This window comes from Mustela nivalis, assembly GCF_964662115.1.
Source record: "Mustela nivalis genome assembly, chromosome: 9".
In the NCBI taxonomy this organism is placed as follows: domain Eukaryota; kingdom Metazoa; phylum Chordata; class Mammalia; order Carnivora; family Mustelidae; genus Mustela; species Mustela nivalis.
The window spans coordinates 102,801,999-102,820,649 of NC_139028.1; the positions used below are offsets into that span (position 1 = coordinate 102,801,999).

The 18,651-nt window shown below is 55.6% G+C and overlaps 2 protein-coding genes across 8 annotated transcripts in view; one reads left to right on the forward strand and one right to left on the reverse strand.

The window, feature by feature from the left end:
* Window positions 1-8,658, forward strand: part of CSTPP1 (centriolar satellite-associated tubulin polyglutamylase complex regulator 1) — a 168,088-nt gene extending 159,430 nt beyond the window's left edge. For 5 of the 6 annotated variants that reach the window (XM_082747787.1, XM_082747782.1, XM_082747783.1 and 2 more), the window contains 5 exons: window positions 262-347; window positions 1,903-2,098; window positions 2,723-2,832; window positions 5,332-5,395; window positions 5,666-6,411. In XM_082747787.1, coding sequence (XP_082603913.1) covers window positions 262-347; window positions 1,903-2,098; window positions 2,723-2,832; window positions 5,332-5,395; window positions 5,666-5,840 — 631 coding nt within the window. In that variant the 3' untranslated portion in view covers window positions 5,841-6,411. Of the gene's footprint in view, window positions 1-261; window positions 348-1,902; window positions 2,099-2,722; window positions 2,833-5,331; window positions 5,396-5,665; window positions 6,412-7,629 lie in introns of those variants that run through there. The other variant, XM_082747784.1, reaches the window with a different exon arrangement.
* On the reverse strand, window positions 7,839-18,479 carry ARFGAP2 (ARF GTPase activating protein 2). 2 transcript variants are annotated; one of them, XM_082747648.1, is made up of 17 exons: window positions 18,170-18,454; window positions 17,881-17,999; window positions 17,235-17,307; window positions 16,584-16,715; window positions 16,416-16,496; window positions 15,493-15,574; window positions 15,183-15,239; window positions 14,485-14,526; window positions 14,052-14,104; window positions 13,452-13,588; window positions 13,223-13,354; window positions 11,410-11,538; window positions 11,196-11,330; window positions 10,031-10,157; window positions 9,776-9,869; window positions 9,531-9,649; window positions 7,839-9,079 (listed from the first exon to the last, which is right to left on the reverse strand). In XM_082747648.1, the coding sequence occupies exons 1-17, from the start codon at window positions 18,239-18,241 to the stop codon at window positions 9,059-9,061; spliced, it is 1,605 nt and encodes a 534-aa protein (XP_082603774.1). In that variant the 5' UTR covers window positions 18,242-18,454; the 3' UTR covers window positions 7,839-9,058. The 2 variants fall into 2 exon arrangements, with proteins under 2 accessions (XP_082603774.1, XP_082603775.1); XM_082747649.1 differs by lacking the exon at window positions 14,485-14,526 and having other exon boundaries at window positions 18,170-18,479.
* Between the last annotated feature and the right edge of the window lie 172 nt (window positions 18,480-18,651).

Below are 18,651 nucleotides of genomic sequence, written 5' to 3' on the forward strand. Positions count from 1 at the left end.
CTCCTCCCTCCTCGTGCTCCAGCCACTAGCTGGTGCCACAGAGACGGAACTGGGAGCCTGCCCTGGGCCGTGTGGTCGGTGCAGTCTGGTCGCAGAGCCCCGATGATGGACAGTGAGGTGATGGGGAGGAGCTGGCCTTTGGGACCCCTCTCCCAATGTCTTGCTGTCCCCAAAAGACAGGAGTCCCAGAAAACAGCTCACTCACTTGCTCCCCATCCCCCACACACATTCTCTCAGGTTTTCTCCCTCTTTTCCCCTCAGGATCGTGCTCATGGATGACGCCATGGACTGCCTGATGTCTTTTTCAGATTTCCTTTTTGCCTTCCAGATCCAGTTTTACTACTCAGGTGAGAGCCTTCCAGGGCCCCATGTGGGCTCCTGTCAGGGCCCTGTCTGCCTGTCCTACCCTGGTGTCCTTTCCATCTGCTGCCTGGCGCACCCATGGATCCCCCCACTGCCGCCGGTGGCGTGATTCACCGTGGGTCACGGACAGGATGTCTCGTCCCCACTGGTGGTCACAAGATTCGGTCTGCACAGCCGCCTCCCTCTGCCCTCTCGAGACATGAAAAGGCACGGCGCTTCCAGCCGGCAGCGGCAAAGCGGCCTCAGTGGCGACAGTAACTGGAACCGCGCACGCTGCGCTGACGTCCACGCCACGTCCACGGTGTGTCAGACATTCCCTGTGTGCCCGGCATAGCCCTGACTTTAGTGCTTAGGACAGCCCTAGCAGATAGGTCCTCTCAGAGACCTGCTTCGGGGTGAGGAGCCGAAGTCGCAGAGCTGGTAAGTGGGGGAGCCCAGACCTGAGTGTAGGGCTCCCTCCAAAACCAGGGCTCCGGGCCGCTCGGCGCTGGTACTGCCGGCAAAGGGCTCTCCCTCGGCCCTGGCTTGTGCGTGCGAGCACACATTTCCCCACCCGCACAGCAGACACCAGCCCTGTCTCCCCCGCCCGTGCTGCTCCCCATACACAGCGGCTGTGTCCTCACATCCCTTCTGGAATCAGGTATCACAGAAACAGAGGAATAAATACAAATGCACACCAGTTCCCACGGCGCCCACGGCGACATCGCATGTGATGCTGGGTTCAGAGGTTGCTGCCTGTGTCCGTCAACAGACTTGTTTAAAATGGGCTCTTCAGTAAACAGAAGGCTGTCCTTGGAGCCTGGACTCCCTGCCAGCTGGTGGCCCCAGCCAGCCTTGGCCTCGCTCAGGCGCCACATTCTGTTTTCTTGATGGCGGCCCAAGGGCCTGGTCCGGCAGGGGCTGGAGCCTGGGGTCTCGCCACCTGCTCTCTGCAGCTGCAGCACCTGACTTCCCAGTGCTCGGGAGCTCCTGGACCCTGGAGAAGAGCTGGGAGAATCTTCCCCACCTGCCTTTCAAATGCTTAATAAGTTAGCAGCTTGAGGCTTTCTCTTCCACGCTGGCCTTCCCCCACACCTTCTTGGGGCAGAGAGGCAGGTGGTCTCACAGCCAGATGGAGCGAGTGTGCACAGGTCCACTCTCTAAAAGATATTCCCAGCACTTCACATGTGCCCAGCACTGTGCTAGATACTAGGGCACAAAGGGGACAAAGCACAACCCCTGCCTTTGTTCAAGGATCTTCCACTCCAGCAAGGCAGAGCAAATACCCAAAAAACAAGGGAGTACAGGGAGCCTGGAAGGTAGGGAAGAGGGCATCTGCCTGCCCAAGGAGGGGACGCTGGGCCAGAAACACACAGCGGTGTCACCGCTCCTAAGGGCGCTGGTCCCAGGAGGTGGAGGACTTTTGCTCCCACGCCACCATGCGCGAAGCGTTGAGGCTGGTGGCGCACTGAGGGAGAGAGGAGGACGGGCGGACACAGCGAAGGGACCCCGCGGGTCATCCTTGCCTGACCTGTGCCCCTCCCCCATCGCGGTATGCAGAATTCCTGGAGAGCGTGGCCGCCATCTATCAGGACCTGCTGGCGGGCAAGAACCCCAATACGGTGATTGTGCCGACGTCATCCAGCGGGCAGCACCGTCAGCGGCCCCCTTTGGGTGAGGCGAGCCTGCTGGAGGGAGTGGAGGCCTCGCTGTTCTCCCAGTGCCTGGAGAACTTGTGTGACCGGCACAAGTACAGGTGAGAGATGGTTGTGGGGGCCCCACCACAGCCCCCGGGACTGGGCTGCGGGCTCTGGAACGGATGTTCCGACTGGCCCCGGCTGCCGGGGTCCTGGATGGTGGCACAGTGCCGTCTGCCCCAGACCAGGCTGTGACTGGGCGAACGGCTTCCCGGGGGGCTCCCTCGGGGAGGGTCCCTCCACGTGGTGGGACGAGCTGTAGATGACCAGCCTGGCCCCCTTCTCCTTGCCAGGAGAGACACTGGCCCTGACTTTTTAGAGAGAAAGGGAAAACATTCACTGTAGAAAGACTTCCCTCGACAGAAAGGGAGGGTGACACTGCTCTTTGCGGCACAAGGTCTCCTTAGAGACGGAGCAAGTTTGAGCCTCCTCCAAGAAGAGGCTGCCTCTCATTGCCTTTTCGCCATTCCGCCATTCCCTTCCTCCCACACCCCGACTGAAAGCACCAGCTCGGGAGCGCACCAGCTCTTTCTCTTACCAGTCAAGCCCTTGCTTCTGTACATCTGCCATGCTCCCCCAGGGGTTTAGGGCCCCCAGAGCAGACCAGGTCCCTCAGTCCTGATAAAAAGATGGCAGTCGGACTTGCTGGTCTTTGAAGCTAGCCTCTGCATTCTCCTTTCCAGCTGTCCACCCCCAGCACTTGTCAAAGAGGTACTAAGCAACGTTCAGAGACTGACCTTCTACGGATTCCTTGTGGCTCTTTCAAAGCATCATGGAATCAATCAAGCCCTAGGTAAGCCAGAGCCTGCCACGGCTAGCCTCCCCTCCCCTCCCCTCTCCTCCTCCTAAGCCACGTAGGAGCTGGGGGCTATTGGCAGACATGGTCCGTGCAGGAGGGGGCATCACCATCTCCGCCCTGACTTCTCAGGTCAGCCTCGGAGGCCTGGGGAGCCAGAACGTGCACAACAGAGACCGTGCCCTCCTGGGCCTCTCACACTCCGGTGGGAAGGGACAGCCTTCCCCACCCAAGTCCCTGCCCCAACATGAAGCAGCCTCTCGGTGGCAGGGGTGTGCCCAGCCCCTCCCCATAGAATCCCCAGCTCTGCTCTGGGGAGTGGCCTGCAGGTTGGGCAGACACAGGGCTATTTACTCAGTGGCTTTGGAGATTATATATCAAAGAAACCTGAATCCCATTTATAAGCAGGGCAAAGGTTTGTCTGAGGCGGCCTTTTTTCCCAGCTGGGGAAAAAAATGATTAATCTGAAAAGGAGCAAAAAATAGGGGGAGAGGCCTGCGCTGGCCCAGTTTTTCCTGTCTGTCGTTTCTTCCTACTGGTCGGCCTTCTCCGCCCACACTGCTCTTCTCCCTCTCACACCTGCTGCTGCCCCATGGGAAGAGCCCCCTGCGGAGCTGGAAGGGTTATTTGTCTTCCTCTTCCAGAGGTATCCAGGTGTGCCTGAGGCCCGTTTCCGGAGTCCCAAAGCACACATAGCCTCCCCTTCCTTCTGCCAGGGGAGAGAAGGACGTCAAGGGAAGGAAACTGAACATTTTTAAATGCTAACCGCAGTAGGCCAAGTTGCTTTAAGTCTTTCCTGATACAAAGCCTGCTGGGGATGCACGCAGGAGTGCAAGCCCCAGCAGGACTGACTGAGACCCACTGAGGCACCAGGCTGCCTAGCAGCGTCCTTTTGCTGAACTGATGCTCTGGGTGTGCACAGTTCTAGGGACCCCTCAACTAAGTGATGCTGGTGGCCCAGGGTGCTGACTGGACCGGAGTAGAAAGGCCAACAGGAGTGAGAAGTCAGGAGTGAGGGGGCAACGGGTGGGACTGGCTTATGTTTCCTTTCACACCGGGGTAACTCAGCCCCCTCCCTCCCCTTCCAACAGTCAGCACACAGGAAGGAAAAGGAAAAGCAACTAGTACAGGATCAAGCCAGGACAACCTCGTGCCCTCACTTTTTCTAGGGTTTTAAAAAGGGCAATCACTCCGTCAACCACTTTTCCTGCTGCTGGGTCGAGTGGGAGATGGGGCATCTGCCCTCCCCCGCATCTCCAGTGTGAGGAAAGCCGTCTGGAGATACTCGGGGCACAGCCAGCTGTGGAGAGGGGTTGCCCTGTTCCCTTAGTCCTCAAGGCACTCACACACACACGCATGCACGCACACAAAATGAGGCGGCTCGGGGAACGTAGTTTGAAAACCACTAACAGCAAAAGCGAGCCAGGAGGCATCATCTGGGATGCTTTGGAAAAGCAGGGACTTGAACTAAAGCCACATGGGTAAGTTTAAGATTGAGGCTTTCTACAGACAGCACTGCTAGCTGCCAGAGCGACATTCTGACCACGAGCAAGCTTCTCCCTCAACAACCTGCAGACCTCAGCTCCACCTGCCCTCCACTGTTATCAGCTCCAGTGAGAATCCAGACCACCCCCTCTTGCCTTTTCCCTTTAGTCTGTAGCTGAGAAAACCAGCTCAGAGAGAGTCATGGCCGGGCAGACAGGGGCTGCTTCCGGCCTGGCGGCTCCTGGCCACGCAGAAGAGTTCGGTCCGGTTCTGACCCAGCCTGCTCTTCTCGCTGCTCAGAGCCTCTGAGGAGCTGAGGCAGCATTTTTGACCATACTGTCTCCGAAGTGGGCTCCCTCTGATCTGGGGGGACACAAAACTGGCTAATTTCTGATTTGGGGGATTAGCTGGACATACTCTGTATCTCTGGCCCCCAGTACCTGGGGCCTCAAGGAAGGAACCGAGCCACCCGCACCAGCCTACAACCCACCACCCAGTCCTGGAAGGGGACAGCCCTGTGTGTACAGTGACCTTGAGGTGTGGGGACGTCTCATAGTTGTGGTTCCTGCCCCAACCTGAAGAGGGTAGGTGTGGGTTCACTAAATTTATCTAGCAGTAGCCACAACTTCCTGCCCCCATAACAGTTCTCTTAAAATTTAAGAGCTCTTTCCCTTGAACAAGTCATGGGAATAAAAGGCACAGCACAGAGATTATCATCAATGACACTGTAATAACGTTGTGTGGTGACAGATGGTAGCTGCCCTCGTGGTGAGCTCAGCATAAGAAACGGAGATGGTGAACCCCAGAAACTAATAGACATTCCATGTCCACTGTGCTCAAATTTTTAAAAAAAATTCTAGAAAGAGCACTTCTCAGATCTTTTAGATGAGCCCTCCCAGGGTCAGCAAGGCAGGTAGACCTGAAGGTGAGGGCCCCCTGCTGGGAACTGTCTGACCTGAGCCTGCCTGAAAGACACTCAGATTACTTCTGTGGCCCCCAATTATTTCGCAGGGGCTTTGCCTGACAAAGGGGACCTGATGCACGACCCAGCCATGGATGAGGAGCTGGAACGGCTGTAAGTGTCAAGTGGGGAAGTGCTGCCCCCTTGTGGGGGAGGCCATCTGTCCCTTGGACGTGGCCATGCCTTGTTCTGGGTGACACAGCGAAACGTGTGCAACACGCCAGTCAGTCAGGGGTCTGGGCTCCAGCAGAGGCCTGAGGTGGCCTCTCTGAGTCCTTTGGGAATAGAGCCCATGGTTTCATCCAAATGCAAGAGCAAACGTGGAGGTCCAGGTCTTTAGACAGGAGGCCCCCAGCTGCCCTCTGGGCTTCTTCCCTCCTTCAGGCTGGCCCAGATCCCAGGCCTGGTCAACTCGGCCACTGCCAACCCAGAGGCCGGCTGCCTGCCTTCCCGGACCCCTCCCCGGGTTGGCTCTCCCTGGAGACCCCTCCATCACGCCCGCAAGGTGGAAGCAGAGAGCGATGGCTCCACTGAAGAGACGGACGAGTCTGAGACTTGAGGCGTCTGAAGGGTCCTATCCGCAGCACCTGTTTCCAGCTCCCACCCAGCCCTTGGGACTCCCACCCAACCTCCTCCCCCACCCCCATGCCATGCTGCCCTCTGCTGGTGAAAAGCCTGAATAACAGCCCAAGCCCAGAGACCAGCCAGAGGGGTTCCGGTATCATCAGCCAAGTCAAGCAGGGACCCTGAAAAGTAACAGTCTACTCTCCTTGGCCCTGTCAGCCTCTGCACTTTAGTCACGACCCAAGCTGACAGCAGACTGAGCGGAGGCCATCAGGAAAGTGACTTTTGCTGACAGTCCCCACCACGTAAGGGTGCTCTTCTCATAGCAACCTTAGGCAGGGGAGACCATGAATAACGGTGCAGGGCCTCGTATGGCCAAGGGCGCCACCTGTGGTGCACGTGTAGGGTGGACATACACATGGTGGCCTTCTGCTGGAGGAAGAGCCACTGGCACGATAGGATGAAGGGCTGCAAGAAGACAAGTCCACTTCCAAAAACTGCTCCGAGCCCCCTCTGTGTCTAACAGTTCAACATGTTAAATGAATAAAGTCCCTTGTATCTGGTAAGTGGTGAATCTAAAGCCACTAGACTGGGGAGAGGGTGAAGGGAAGGGGCGAGTTTGCACTTCTGGCAGGACTGGGAAGTGGGGGCCGGGGGGTCACTCAAGCCTGGACACCAGCATCAGATAATGAGCCAAGAGGGACTCCCCTCCTGCACAGGCCAGCAACCTTTCAAAGGTGCTCTCAGCTGGAATGGGCCTTCAGAAAACAAGTTCAGGGGGTTCAAGGCCAGGTTCCCGTAACTCTGAAGACCCTGGCCTCATACAGTTAGCACTGCAGTTTTCTAGCCAGAGTTTCTTTAAAATGTTTGCTAAGCCCCTGCTCAGGGTTGGGACAACGGGGATGCGGCTGTGAATGACAGGCCTGAGAAAGAGAAGCTTCCAGCCAAGACTGGAGGAAGGTAAAGACTGGTGGTCTTCAACTTCCTTGAATGGGCCAGGGGTCGTCCAGAAAGTAAAAGCCACCCAGAGACCCAAGCAGAACAGGCTGCCTCCTAGGATGGGGGTCACCACACTGGGCACACACATTCTCCTGGTCTCCTCTCTGCCCAGACCAGCGCCCCCCCTCCCCGACAGTTTCAGGAACTGGCTCCCCAAGGCCTGCAGAGCCAGGCTGGGGACTGGGATCTCCAGTCCCACTGAAGCCCCAAGCCCTGGAAACTCCCCAGGCCCACCATCAACTCCAGCTGCCGGCTGACTGACAGCGGTATAGAGATCCTGGTGGGCATCGCAATCACCTGGGGAGCTGGTTTACGATACAAGTGACCAAGTTCTGGCTTGGGGTGGCGGGGGCAGGCACAGAAATCTGGATTATCAACACTCCAGGTGATTCCAGAGCTGGAAGGCCCAGACCCGCACTTTGGAAATCGAGGGCTTAAAGCCCATGGCCCCTCTTTTCTAATCCTGTCTCCCAGATCAATGGTTTATCCCTGTACCCTGAGGACCCCTAAGGTAGCAGATATACTCCAGAGGCCTCTACTGGGGGAACAGATTACCAAGCTTGGGAGTTTTACACACACATTCTTTTCTTCCTAGATTTAAAAGGGTTCCATTAAGGCTGGAGATTTCATTGGTCTTTAAACTCCCCTGAGACACACACCCCAGTCAAGCCTCCTGTTGGGGTGAGGTGCGGGGCTGCTCGGCTGCTCGCCTGCCCACAGCAGTACGGCTCACTGGAGGAGTCAAAGGGCCAACTAATACCAGCTCTTTCCTCCGCGTGCAACAGGGTGGTGAGGTCGAGGCTGCACTGGACCTCGCGGCAGCACAGGGCCGAGGAGCCAGGGGCCTTTGGTTTTCAGAGAAGAGACAAGCTGGAGGCCCCGGAGAGCATGCCCTCCGCTTCGGCACCATCGCCCTACCCATGTCGGTGGGAGCCCAGAGAGTGAGCCAGGGGCCTGCACTGGGCAGGGAGACGGGATCCAGAAAGGACACGACTTCACTCAGACCAAGAGCGGCCCAGGGCCCTGCCAAGGATTTATTTGACACCACTCTGTTTCAATACAAACAGTCCAGAAAGAAAGTCAAGTCCCTTTGGGGGAGGGGGCAAGGGAAGAATGGTCTGTGTGGCTTAGGAGCCCATCCCCTGTCCCCCAGTGGGCAGGGTGGGCCCAAACAGGCAGCACAGCAGGGGGAGAGGGCACCGGGGATGACACAGTGCACGGCCAAGGGACAAGGCCTGCAATTCTGTCGGTGCTTCACGCTCTCACTAGGGGGGGTGCTGTCCAGGCCCCCCTTAAGACCAGGATGATATAGAAGAAAGCTGAGCCCCCAAAGCCTGCTTCTGTCCCTCATGCCCTCTGCTTCCTTGGCCAGCATTACGCTCACAGCATCCGGAGCAGGGCACAGGGCAGATGAGACCCAGCATGGCCACCAAGCAGGGGAAGAAGGGACAGAGGGGCCTGTGCTCCACACCGGGTGGGATGGAAGGACTCCGAGACACTCAGGAGCAGCATCCCTCAAGTGATCACTGTAAAAAGGGGTGGTGAGACAGGACACGACCACTCGGGCCTCCAGTCTGATCCCAAGTAAAACCTTTAGGTACTGGGTCAAGTTTCTAGCCCTTAATAAGGCCCGGACGAAGGTCCTTCCCCTCCCCTGCCATCTCCTGGCAGCAGAAGAGGCCACTGGAGCAGCAAGAGCAGCAAGTCCAGAGCCCCCCTCCCCTGGGGGCTGGTCCACAGCAGAACTCTTTCTAGACCTGCCCATGGGTTCCAGAGGAGGGGGGCCAAACCCCGGACAACCTGGAAGGATCCTAGAGCTGGCAAAAAAGCCTTATATGTCTCACTTTCCCTACTTGGGGGAGGGATGGACCCAGCAGAAGTTCGCCTGAGGGAACTCCTCCCCTCGCTCCCAGCGTGGCCAGACAAGGGAGCAGCAGCTTGGTTTGGGAGGGGGGGCAGGATCAAAGGACAGTGTCTAGCACATGGGCCAGGGGGTGTGAGGGGAGGAGAATTAGAGGGCTCAGTCTACAGGCAGAGGTCAAGGCTGGAACTGCCCATCCCCCCTCACCCGAGATACTCAAAAGCCACCCAACTCACACACAACACATAAAGTAACAATTCCTCCCCAGCTTCCACAAGGCAAGTGCCTCTGGCCTTGGAATCATGGGGGTTTTGCAGCTATTGCCACCATATGCTTGAGCCGTGGCGCCTGGATCAGTAGGAACCATAGCGATCCTGGACATGGGGGAAGAAGAAAACAAAGTCCAAGCCCCTCGCTGGCAGCAGCACCCCCACCACTCTGGCAGGACTAAGGTACCCCGGGGATCGCGCTCCAATCTCACTAGGGCAGAGAGAGTTTTGTATTTTACTGTGACTCAGGGAAGGGGCTGTGGCCAGATCCCAAGGGGGAAGCCCTGCCTGATCTTGAAGCTGGGGAGGCAGGAGAAAGAAGGGGAAGGTGACAAGGCCGGAGAAATCAGTGCAGGCACGGCATCCTCTCAGGGAGCGGCCCAGGCCCGGCACCCAGCTCAAAGGAGAGAAGCTGCCCCTCCAGGAAAAGAAAAAACTCTTTTTTGGGCTCAGGAGCTGGCCAGCCGCAGTGTCTGAAAGTGGTAAAGGCCAACCTCCCAGGACGACTCTCTGTGGCTTTACCCTCCTGCCACAGGCCCAAGAGCCCCAGCCTCACCTGCAAAGAGTTCATCACACCGTTGGCCAGCACGGCCATCTTCCCAGCCACAGACTTGACACCCTGCTTAAACTGGGCAATGTCCGCCGTGGGGAGCACGTTGCCCAAAGATACGCTACCTGTAAAGGCAAGGGAAAGGGGAAAGGGGGGGTTAGAGCCCTGTGGGCAGCACTTCCCAGCCCACAGGCCCTTCCAGTCCCGCTCACGGGCCAGGCCCAGTGTGCACCTTACCCGTGCAGCCCTACCTGCTCCATGAGTCCCATCCACATCCCCGAAGAGGTCAGAAGAGCTGATGGCACTGCTTCCTGAGAGCTGCTGGAGTCGAGACCGGGCTTCGTGCTGTGGTGAGGAAAGAGGAAGGCCTAGGGAATGTTTTGGCCAAAGACTCAAAAACTCCTTATCCGCCGAGACCACTCGGTGCTGAAGCCCAAAGCAACCACAAGGAGGAAGCTCCCACCCTACCTGCTGCCTCCAGGCTCAGAACCGACAACTCCACTTACCTCAGCATCCACCTCCCTCCCGAAGAACATGTCCGATGAGATGGCTTTGGCTCCTGCAAATTTCTGGCGCGCTTCACTGGACTCGAAGCCTGAGCTCCGGCTTTCCACCTCCCTTCTGTTTGTGACTCTGCGGGGTGGATGTGGGATACCTCTGATCCTTCCCATTACCATCGGAGCCCAGTCGTACGAATCCCATTACTAACAGAGACTGCAAACAGTGCCAGTGGCCTCCCGCACTGCTCACTGTGGCCCCATCTGGCTGTGGCCCTTGGACTCATGGACCCTCTTTCCTGGACGAGATCCCTCTCTTCCCCACACTGAAGCCGGGGCACAAGAGAGCTTATGGTGCCTCTGCCAGGCCGCACAGACATGCAGTTTAGAGGGGACCAATCTTCTGCCCCAAACTTCTAGAGCGTCATCAAAGTCTAGGACATCGATACATCACTACTGCCAGTCTCCTCCAAATGACGACTGGCCTAACACTAGGGTGACCATATGACTCTGTCCGCCTAAGTTTATACCTACTCTTCTGGCATTTTCACCCTCAAAAGCCTCCCAGTGTGGACATAAGTGTCTGGTCACTCCCATCTCCCACCGACATGCACAGACCCTGGCCTAGGTGCTTTGTAAGTTTCGTTACATTTAATTCTTCCAGGGACCCTGTGAAGTCACTACTTATGTCCCTATTTTACAAATGATTTGCAGGCCATTCATCAGTTAAATCTTGCCCAGATTATAATAAGCTTAAAAAGAAAAAAGAAAAAAAAAGTAACATGGTGACCAGAGACCCATAAATCCGGTGGTCAGGATTAAAGCATAAAATCAGGACCCTCACACCAGAGAAACAGACCCTGAACTAAAGAAGCTGCTAAGCCTTCTGTGACGACAAAGCACAGCTCAAACCAAAGCCTGATTCCCGCACCACCTGACAGCCACCAGCCACAAGTGGCTAAACTTACTAATATTAAATTAAAAACCCAGCTCCTCAGCCGCACCAGCCACGGGTGAAGAGCTCGGGAGCCTCCCCCACCCCGCCGCCTGGCAGAGAGCAGGTACACAGAACATTCCCGTCCCAGGACAACCCTGCTGGACGGCGCTGCCCTAGCCCACTCCACCTTTCTGCAGTCAAATGCTCTACCACTGAGCTATACCCCCACCACTCCACCTTTCTGAAAGAGGCCGGATGCTGGAGATGGTCACTTCTGGCTCCTTCTCCTCCGTCCGGTCCATGCCCCAGGCGGCATCCGAATCCCACCGGGAACTGAAACTTTCCCCCAAGGAGAAGGGGTTGTCCTTGTACCTGGTGAGTCGGAAGAGTGGCTCAGAAAAGTTTGATGAGGAACATGGTGGCCAAGTCTGCACCCCAACAACAGCCTTACTTCGGGGGTCCAGAGGCGAAAGTACCAACATCATCAAACAAGTCGAGCTGCGAGCGGGAGGATTTTGCACTCACGGGCGTTTCCTGCTCGATCACCTGCATCTCAGACAGCACCGAGTGAGAGACGGAGCTGTGGGGACAAGCAGAGCCGCCCAAGAGCAGCTGTGAGTGGCAGTGCACCACTGGAGAGTCCTCTCCCCAGGCCTGAGCCCCAGGCTGGGCCAGACCCCGCAGGGAGCGCTCGGGGCCACGCACAGCCAGAGGACACCCTTGACTGTCCGCACGTCGGCTATTCTCTCAAAGCAGGCCTTCCCTGGCAAAGGACTGTTCGTCCGCCTCTTACTTTAATGACGTGCATCAAACAGTAGTGCTCTCAGTCCTTAAAAACAACTCAACAGGCTTGCTGCACCGCGGGCCACATCGTTTGCCAAGATTGACATGTCCACACGGAAAAGATGCACAAATGCCCCAGAACCAGGAAACGGAGTCTAATGGAATCAAAGACGAATTCTAGACTTTCGATCTCCCTTAAAAACAGAATACTGGACAGCAATCCTGGCGATAGTGAGCTTGTGAGCTCCACCAGTGGTCTGATTTACTGAAGTGCGGCACCGCCGCGCAGGAGGTATTACTATGTCTTTCTGCAGGTGAGAAAATGGACTCCGAGCAGCTCAGCAACTTGCCTAAAGCCCACACATCTCATAACTGGCACAACTAGAGGCTGAACACAGAACTATTGATTCCAAATTCAGTATTTTGTGCCTTTATCCTCTACTTCTCTGAAAGCAGATAAGGCTGGCTATTTCTGCTTAATCTTTTCAGAGCACGTGCCAACTGGATTTAAGTAACTCCATTTCCTTCCATGTGCTGCTTGTATAACACACAGCTAATCAGGGAAACATCACATTTTAAGCCCAGAAAGGACTTTAGTTCTCTTTTTTTTGCAATGCAATAGAATCTTTAACTTAAATCCAGACTACCCTACTTAAAACCCTACTGTACAACATTCATCTTCAGGGTTCTGCCAGCTGAAAGCTGTAGATATTTTGTAATGAGTTTAAGTGAAATTAATCCTTAAGATGCCTCTGTGGAGGAAGACACAGGAGGAGAGCGAGGCACCAAGAATTAGCACCACTCGCCCAACGCTGCCTCTTCACCGGGAGACCGGACAGCAGCCCCAGGGCCCGGTGCTGTCCCACATTCTGGCTTTTAAGAGAGATCAAAAGTCTAGTGCCACTGAAATCTCTAGATGCAAGCTCTTAGTGCAGAGCAAACAAAATGGGTAAGAGAACTGGTTTGCAGTCCTTGCTTTGTTTTTAAGAAAACCACAGCAACATAAGCCCAGTGGTCCTGAAACAGGAAGAATATTGTTGACGCAAAGAGCATTTGTCTAGGGGCATTTCTCGGTGTTATCGTGCCTGGCAGCAATGGTGTTTAGTGGACAAGGATTAGGGATGCTAAGAGCCTTGCAATTCTCAGGGAAGTCTTAAAAAATAAAGTCTTAAAAACTCATAAAAAATAAGGAAACGTCCCACCAAAGTACTGTCAGTACCCCATTAAGCAACATCATCCTACCCTCTTGGGAGTATCGAAAAAGCACCCAATTCTATTTCTTTCATTTGACAAACACAATGAGCACAGACCTACTCTGTGACAAGCACTATACTAGGCACTTTCAGACAATTAGCAAAGCCATTTATCTGTTTAGCCTCGGGGAAGACTGAGCCTCAAAACCCAAACTGCTGGGAAGAATTCGCAGTGGCTCCCAGGAGAACGGTGACATTTCTCTGCCACACCCCAGAGCTAAGTCTCACCTGCGGGACACCAAGCCCATGCCCAACCTCTCTGCCTGTTCTCGCTTCTTCCCTTCCAGATTCTGTAGCTTCTTCTCCTCCTTCTTACGGTCAATTTGGAGCTCCTGGTAGGCCAGGCGCATAGAGGCAACCCTTGGGAGGAATAAACGTGTCAGAGGCCAGCTCACGTCCTGACTGTCCCACCAGCCACCCAATCCCCGTGAGCTGAGGCCACTCGGGGAACGCTCACATGGACTCCTCGGCCTGCTTCTTGGCATCAGCTGCCTGCTGCTCACGGAGCTTCTCCGCCACCTGGGCCTGCCGCTCGATCTCACTGAAGCTCTGGCTGCTCACCTTCTGGGCCCCGAGGCCTTTCTTGGCACCCAGCTGGGAGGAGAAGGATGGGAGGGAGGCCTTGCCAACAACCACAACTCTTCTGCTCCCTCCCAAGCATGGGTCCTCTAGCCATACCACCAAAGGAAGCATTCCTTCTTAACAATTAGGGTAAAAGAACAGGGAGCCCAGCCGGCATGCTCAAGAAGGAGAAGAGCGGCTCTGCTGGAGTTGGGCACAAGGTGGCTCTCCCTGTGCACAGCAGAGGCCTCAGGGCCTGCGAACAGCAGGTAATGCTGACCAGGACTGGTCTGTGCCAGGCTCCTGGTGCGCACAATCACACTGACTCTTCCCTGGGCCCCCTTAAAGAGAAGCATCTGGACAGCCCTTTCATAGTCAGGGTTCATAAAAGTACATCTGCCAAAGTCACAGAGCCAATAAGCGGCAGGGTCAGGGGTGCATCCAGGTTGTCTAGCACTAGCTCCTAATCACCACCACGCTGCCTCTCTCCACCTACCCCTTTCTTAGCTCCTGCTGGCTTCTTCTTGCCAATGAGGGAGGTTCTTGGTTCTGTGTAAGAAAGATGGGGCATGAGTGAAGACAAAGGGAGGTCAGAGGTGGCGGCTCAGTCCACACTGTGCAGCTTCTGGGCAAGAGCTTCTACAAAGAACTGCTTCAGGCAGAGGAAGGCAAGGCTGCTTGCCACCCACCAGCCCCAACCAATGGCACTGGCAGAGTCCAAGCCAAGGACAGACAGACAAAGTTAGGCGAGGCTCCCAACTCCCAGCACACTGAGATAAGAATCTAGACCCAAAGCACCAGAGACTGTCACAGTCCCTGAAACAACACTGCTAGGCAGGGTTAGGCAGGCTGGTTAAATACCAGCCTCAGCTCCTATAGCAGGGAGCTGACATGCAAGGGGCTGGGCTCCCCAAGCAGCTGTTGGTTACCTCTGGCAGGAAGGGCCCCTTTAGGTGACAGACACATGGACTCTAGAGAGAAAGACTTATGACTAACAAGGGGTCCACCCCAGAGCCTCAATACAGCTCCTGAGCCCAGAGGCCAAAGTTCTCCACAGAGGCCTCTTAAGAGCCTCACTTCAGACCAAACCATGCCAGCCTTCGCATGGGCTCAGTTTTAGTCATTTGCTAGGCTCCTGCCCCAACAACCCCCAAGGGTCAACAGAACCACCAAGGTCAGCAAACACTGTTCTAATGCTAAGCCAAAACTAAAGAACACTAAGGAAAGTAATAAAAGAACCAAAAGGCCAGAGACAGGCTGAGAAAGGACAGTGTTGCCTCCAGGTGTGAGAGCTGCATGCCCGTCCCATGAAACGGACCAGATGGGCCAATCTGCCCTCAGACTCCAGGGTTAGGTGTCCAGTCTCATACTGGCCTCCCCACACTTCGGCTAGACCCACCTCCACATTCGGAAGCAGACCCCAGGTCTTGTCCACCAGCTACCCACTTTATCAACTCAAAGTCCTTGCACCTAATGCTGCAGCCACAAACCCAGTCCCCACTCCCGAGAGGTCAGATGCTCAATCTCATGACCTCAGTCCACACGACCAGGCAAGAACAAACCTGAAAAGAGTCCTGGAGGCCCACCCTCGCCCAGTCACCCCACACCTGCCAGGCGGCATACTGACCCAGAGAGGCTTTGGGTGAGGTGCCAAGTAGGTCCATGTTGGGGCCCTGTTCCGGCTCTGTGGATGCAATGGTGGGAGTTAGGTGTAAAGCACAAAGCTTGCGGTGACTTTCCCTTACAGGAGGTGACAGGGATGAGTAGGGAACGCCCACTACGTCCTCCAAGAGACTGAGAAGAATCTTAACCCACCGAGAAACACAGGAACACCCCCCCACACACACATTCCAATCCTCTTGGTCCGATGTCCCCTTCCTAGGCCCAAGTCCTCTACCAATGCCAGGGCACCTGGTTGAAATCTGGACTGAACTCACGTGCCAGGCTACTGATCTCTGCAGAAGGGGCTAGCTGCTGCGTCTCTGCTGGGTCTGGGGCTGGTACTTTCCAGGCAGGGGGCTGAAAAACAAGCCAGATCACAGAAGCTTGAATGAGCCACTCCTCCTGACAAGGAGTGCCAAGAACCCATAGGTACCTTGTGGGGACGAGGCGCTCCTCAAGCCCATACGAAAAGAAGACTGGAGGCCAGTGAGTAAAAGCATAGCTGCTATTGCCAATGGAAGAAAGAAACCAGAAATTCACAGCTACCTCCAGCCTTCCTGGACTCACTTAGAGCCAGAGTTCATTGCCCTAATTTCACAACAACTAACAACTATTGGGCACTTACCACCTGCCAAGCACAAGTCTAAAGGCCTTTCACATATAAATACACTTAATAAGGACAAACCCTATGCAGCAGATAGAGCTCTTTTAGAGTCACAGGTTTTGACGGGTTAAATGACTTAGCCACCATCCTAGAAATGCGAAGGAAAGGAGCAGGAAATCAAACTAAGAATCTGAATTCAGCACCCAATGCCAGTAGACAGGAAACCTCCTGCCACAGGTGGGCTGCTGGGAGGGAATCCTTTCATTGTCCCCAACCACAGTACCTTCCTTATGGAGGAAGAACCCAGGAAAAGTTGTCTGGAGCTCCTGACACCTCCTGAGCTTTCAAAAACCTTCTCTTCCTCCCTACTATCCCAGTTTATAGGGGTCCATTCCTAAGGATGGGCACAGTGCACACCTACTTATAGGAGGAGGAAACGTCTGGGTCTACCCAGCAGTGGGCCGCAGACACTCCCTCCTGAGGTCTCATACCAAGTGAATGGACTCCATGCCACATGATCACAGAAGGCCTTGGCCTGGTAAGTAAGCCACCTGCCAGCAACAACCATGTGAAATATTCCTTGTGGGCACTCACTTGAGAGTGTTCCGTGAAGAAATCAGAGTCCTTCTTCTCCGGGGAGTGACTGGCAGCACTACTCATATTGTCTATCCAAAGCTAGAAGGAAGAGGACAGCCTTGAAACACATGGCCCTGAAAATTCCCACTCACCCCCCTACCCTCGCCCTGGGGAACAGGCACTTACATCAGTGCCATGCCTCGCCAGGGCTGCACTCCCCAGCTGCCGGATCTTTTCCCGGTACATCTGGGCAGCTCGGCTATTATATTTCGTGTTGGCATCACTGGCTGTACATCCATGTTGGCGGAAGAAAGCTGTCTGGAGAGCAAGGAAGAGAGGAGAGCGTGCTACAGGTGATTCCCCAGAGCAAAAGAGGCCCCCCTTGTAATAGAGAGTTAATATTTACATATGATAAAATACACCCTACTGACACCAGCAGTTCTTCACAGAGGCAAAGATCCCCAGCAATGCCTGTGAAAAAACAGCCTCCCATTCTCTGAGAGCTGACTGCACCTCAGCCCTCACTCGGCCCTGCCTGCAGACAGCATGCCATCCCCCCCTTGCCCATCCTTCATCCAGGCTCACGAGATCTGGATGACTGTGGAGGCCCCAACTACTCATTTAGCCTCTCCCCAAGAACATCTGTCCAGTTTAGTTTGAATCCGAAGCCCAGTTGAAAAAAACCAATTTCCAGGTTTAGAGAATAGTGTACAGTGTTGCTACAGACCAGAAAATCCTCTGAAAAGAGATAATGACAGGGCCTCCTAGGAAGATACTGTAAAGTTAGAACCCAAGCAGAAGAATGGGGGTGGGGAGGATGGTAAGAAGGAGCTTTACCGCATTGGCATTTCCGCCGACCTGCATACACCTCAGCTGGAACCAGTTCCAGTTGGAATCCAACTCTGTGGACCTGTGTGCAAGGGCTGCATGTCACCCACCGGGAGATACCAGGAGACGCTTCCTGGCAGACGCATACCTGTCATCTGGCCTCGGGCTGCAGTAGGCGCCCAGGAAACATTAATCAGCCACCACCCTATTTCCTCCACTTTACCTGGTCCATGAAAGGTTTGCTCTTCAATTATCTAGTCAAAAGAGTAGTAATTATTGTCCAGATCCGAAAGGAGATCGAATTCTCAAGCGCTCAAGCTTGAATTTGGCTTTCCCCTTAAGGACGTTCATAGTTCATGGTCTTGCTCCAGACATACTCGACCAAACTGATCAGCAACAAGATCAATGCAGCTAACTTTTCCCTGAAACTAATACTCGGAGTGTCGAGTTTAACCAACAGGAAAGAAGGAAATTTTAACCTATACGCGGACACAAGCCGCCTATGTGGCAAGGGGCCCACCCAGGAGGCTCCCTCCCGTGGGCAGCCACTGGACCCTTCCCTGGCCAAGCGGTCAAATCGAGGCAGCGACTCTCCCTTACTAAGCCCACAGCCCTGGCCGGCCAGGTAAGCACAGTAGCCGCAAGAAGACCCCACCTGATGAAGCTGAGATGGACGCCCAGGGAGCGGTGCACCCCGGAACAGTCAATGCACAAGAAAACACCATACGTGATGCTGGCCCAACTCGGATTCTTGGCGCCACAGTCGAAGCAGGCCTGGGTGGAGGAGGCGATGAGCCAGTGGTTAGGGGCCCCGAGTCGAGGCCGGACGCAGACACGCCAGGTAAACAGCCCACGTCCGCCCCTCTCCCTCCCTCACGCCCCAGGGGAGACAGGAAAATCCCTCTCCGCTAGCGCCGGACCCCACGCGCCTCCCGCTCGCGCACCTTGTTGGTCGGAATTCCGCGAAGCCGCTTGAAAAGAGTCTGGATTTCGGTCTTGCTCGGTTCCGCCGCCATTTTCTCTCCTTCCCAGACACCAGCGCGACCGACGGGTCCTGTCGCGGGCCAATCCGCAGCGCGGAAGGCGGGGCACCGAGGGGGCGCCCACAGCGCCCTCGCCAGCCGGGGGTGGGGCGATCTGTCCAAGATCTGGACCAATGAGCAGCGGCGGAACCGGAGCGGAGCCGGCGGCCGCCGCCGTCTCTACAGTGATCGCGGGACCCACGCCGCGACACGCCGGGGCCAATCCGCAACCAGGGCGGAGCGACGGCTCGTCGGCGGACCCAAACCTCGCGCGACCGCCACCGTACGCCCTGCCACCCCCGGCAGGTGGCGCAACCTCCCAGAAGGCCAAGGCTGCGAGGCTGAGGGCAGGTGGCCAGGGGCCACGGCTGGGGCCAGTTCCCGATGCATGAGTAATGATTAAC